The 4093-nt window shown below is 39.0% G+C and overlaps 1 protein-coding gene across 1 annotated transcript in view; it reads right to left on the minus strand.

Annotated features, from left to right (window-relative positions):
• Positions 1-4093, minus strand: part of LOC101845092 (leucine-rich repeat-containing protein 45) — a gene marked incomplete in the record, with an annotated part of 20443 nt that overhangs the window by 5892 nt on the left and 10458 nt on the right. The window contains 4 exon segments of the mRNA XM_005098034.3: positions 87-318; positions 1881-2019; positions 3249-3402; positions 3923-4038. Of these exon segments, the coding sequence (XP_005098091.2) occupies positions 87-318; positions 1881-2019; positions 3249-3402; positions 3923-4038 (641 nt within the window).

Genomic DNA, 4093 nt, shown 5'->3' on the forward strand with positions numbered 1-4093 from the left:
ATATTTATTTATTTTTATTTATTTATTTATTTATTTATTTATTTATTGGAACCCTGGTACACAGGATGATTCGTTTCGAAACTTACTTCATTCCGAAGACAGGCCCATGAGACACCATCAGATCCTTCTCGTCCATGAGCTTCCTAATGGTAGGGAGGGTATTATACTCAATCGTCTGATTCCCGAAGTCAAGATCTTTCAGAAACAGTTGCCCCTTCGACGAAAGTAAATCTTTCAAGATCTGGTATATTTCAATGGATGACAGAATGTTGCCTGCTACAACGAGAGTTCGTAATGTCCGGCTTTTCTTAACAACGCCTAGAAAGAAAAGAAAAAAACCCAGATTAAAATCTTTCATTTATTTATCTATTTATTTATTTGTTTATTAATTTAAAAGTTCGAACGTTTTTAAGTTGGTAAACGTGATATGTTAGGTTCACTATTCAAAAATTGTGTTTCAGGTATTGTAAAGCGCCGGTTAATTGTTCAGTGAAAAAGCTCTTAGACTCTCAACAGTAGGGTCGTAGATTCGAATACCGTCAGGAAACGGACTTTGCATGAACTTTCCTCATTTCGCTGTAGACAGCGAAAAACTAAGTTTGTAAGTGCTATAACGCGAGAAATCCGCAGCTTGCACTGTATGCTTTCCGGGAAGCCGACAATGTTTTTAAGTCGTAATTGCAGAATGCAAAGGGCATGCTGTAGACGTGGGTACGCGCTATTATTATTATTATTACTACTATTATTACAACAATAGCAACCGCAACACTTAAAAAAGGCCACTTAATTTTTTATGTGATGAGATTTGTCCTGTTGTGTCTACAATTTCCTTTAACGTTAGTGCTTCCACAATTATTACTAATTTTACTGCTTTTGCTTCTAAGGGCTGCCACACTACTGCCTGTACTGTAACCACTAGTGCTTCTAGCCTTCGAAATGATCAACTTGCGTCAAGAAGAGGGACAGACTTGTTTGTTTTGTAAGTCAGTGTCACAGCATTAGCGACTTATTTCACAAGGCCGTTTGAGCATGCGGTAATCGAGTTGGATGTTTCCAAGTTAGTTCACAGCACAGCCTGGTTGTACTTCGTAAAGACGTAAAGGTTGAAGCTGTTGAAAATTCACGCTGACAATTCAGTTATAAAAAAGCAGTAATTTGCACTTTTGAAACAGCACTAGATATCTATTTAATATTAGTAAAGACTAATACAATCGAGAATTCTGTTGGTATCAACGGTGGAGAAAATTTTTTCCCATTAGTGCGTTTGAAATATGCTTTTGGGTTTCTCCAAAGTCTGGACACTATTAAGGAACGACATCACATCAGACACAAAAGGGTTTTTCCTCTCCCTACAGGAGGTATCGGTGTGCCAAGGAGGTATGTCCAATACGCAGTTTAGTTAAAATAACTTTATCTCTTCTGGACAGACTCGAAGGTTTTCGTTGGCCCAATTTGGGCTTGGCGTTGTGAAGTTTGTTGTTTGTTGGCGTCAGTGTTTCTCCCACAGACTGGAGGTGTAGCAGTTGACTTGTTTGTGTAGTCTATCTGTGGGAGGGTGCTCTTCGTTGATCCCAACAGGAAGGAGCCTCGTTAAAAAAAAGAAGATCTCTTCGACTCAAGACAACCCACAGAACAAAGATGACATGCACATATTACGAATTGTTTCTCCTGAAGTCTACAGCCCTATTATTGGACAAAGTGTATATCTCTTCTAATTCGACGACAAGGCTGTCAACCAGAACACCAGGCTCAGAGGAAATCATTTTAAGAAGGAAAAGAAAATCTTCTCAATTACTATTTCTGTAGCTTAATCTAAAGCAATTTCAAAACAAAAACTCCGTTTAGCTGCAGCTCTGAGAGTCTAACTGTCCTCAACTTACCCATTAACCCTACGAAACTCTTCATGTTGATTCTATTGGAAGAGATATCCAGCTCTTGTATGACTTTATTTTTCCGTATCACCTTGCACAAACACTTCACCCCGTCTTCCCCGAGCCCGTTCCAAGCTAGATCAAGAGTCTGAAGAAAGAAAAGGGATGGGATTATACACAATACCCTCATAATGTGGACAGATCATGATTTGGCACTGATGGTGTCTAGGCTGACACATGGAAGGTTTATGCTGTTGTTTCATGCGGCATATCGTCGGCCATATGTTCAGATGTACTAAGGCCAAAAGTTAGAATGTATTTTTTTAAACAGCTCCTTAATCTGTATTACCTGTTGCATGTGCTCAAGAAGTAATAATTTAGAGAAAAAAAGGTGCATAATCTAAGTGGATTAGTTAAAACAACGAAACCGGTTTTTTTCTCTCTTGGACAGTTTCGCTTTCTGGGCTCAGTACATATGAATAGCTTGCCAGCGATAAGACTGAGAGTTCTTAATACATGGACAAGTACATGTACTTTATAGCTACATGCTGTGACAGTGGTAGATAAAAAAAAAGAGGATGGAGTGACAGATGGAAGTTTGGTCGGAACTTCGAGGAGGGTTCGGGGGGAGGGATTGAATACACACACACACACACACACACACACACACACACACACACACACACACACAAATGCACACACACAGAGACACACACACACACAAACTAACTTTCTTTCTCTCTCTTTCTATCTCAAACACACATACGCACACACACATACACACCCACAACACACACACATACACACACACAAACACACTCATATACACACACACCACTCACAAACATGTGTGCGCGCGTAAAAGAGTCAAAGCATCTGTCATCTCTTATATTATATTTGTGAAAGTCACTTTGGCCGAACCACTTAATTTTCGAATTTGACAAAATTAATGATGGTTCAGAATCATTCGAAGGGTGCACAGTTTTATTGAGGAGCCTGCAGTCATAGTTTAATTTTCAGTTTTTCATTAGTTTCGTTTAGAACTAATCTTGGGAAAATCCCTCTTCTAAGACGCCATTGTAAACAAGTGATGTTTCCATTCACTAACCGTGCGTACTGATTCCACACCTTTGAAATTCAGGAGTGTACAACCACGAAAGCGAAATAGAGAGTCAATCTATACATCTCTGTATCTAGACCTTCTAATTTTTTGCATCTCTTTAGATTTATTGCTCCATTCCAGTGAAGTGTAAATATAGTATAGGTCAATGACTTTCAGTTGGTGTTAATGCACCGATTATTCCTTTCATCGAAAGGGAGCCCAGCTAGTATAACAATGTTTATGAGCATATCATTCATTAAACCATACGTACTTACAGTGATGTATTTATTTTTCTCCATGCCCTGAAGGAATGCCATTGCCCCTTTCAGGCGTAAATGATTCCACCTCAAGGACAGGCTCTCAATAGAAGTGTTCACTGCCAAGCCTTTTCCTAAGATGGCAGCAGCCTCATCCCTGAAGCAGTTATAACTGAAAACACAAAAATCTTAAAAGTGAATGCATTTGCACTTTGAAGAGAGAGAGAGAGAGAGAGAGAGAGAGAGAGAGAGAGAGAGAGAGAGAGAGAGAGAGAGAGAACGCTGAGAAGAATGCTATATAAGCGGCTGGGTGACTCATTATACCCTCTCTCTGTAAAACGACATGTAGAAGCTTATGCTCAGGCTTTCCTGTTCTCTTTTAACATCAAGAGAGAATAGAGCCTAATTCTATTATCCATTTCGATTAGAAAAAAGCAAAAAAAGGTCAGTGATTGTGACTTACCAACTAGTTGGGGATTATAGTTGAATAATTGCAAATGGCAAATGGTCGAGTCAACAAGAGATGCTTCTTCATGTAAGAATGGTTGAGGCGGAAAAATATTAGATCATGTAAAATTATGAAGAGAAGTGTCTCGATTTGAAAAGTCAAAAAGCTCAAAGTACATAATATACTGTACATGTACCTATTTTATATTTTAAAATGAGATTGAATTTCTTAAACAGCTTCTTACCTGAGATCCAACTCCAGGAGATATGTGGTATCTCTGAGATATGTGGCAAATATGTCCCCGTCGTTGTCCTCCAAAGCGTTCCCGGAGAGATTCAATGATACAACACGGTCTGCCTCCTGGTGTTGATGGATTGTTGTGTTTGTTTGTTTGTTTATTTTTTTTTCGGGGGGG

Source organism: Aplysia californica, unplaced genomic scaffold (assembly GCF_000002075.1).
Source record: "Aplysia californica isolate F4 #8 unplaced genomic scaffold, AplCal3.0 scaffold00170, whole genome shotgun sequence".
Classification (NCBI taxonomy): domain Eukaryota; kingdom Metazoa; phylum Mollusca; class Gastropoda; order Aplysiida; family Aplysiidae; genus Aplysia; species Aplysia californica.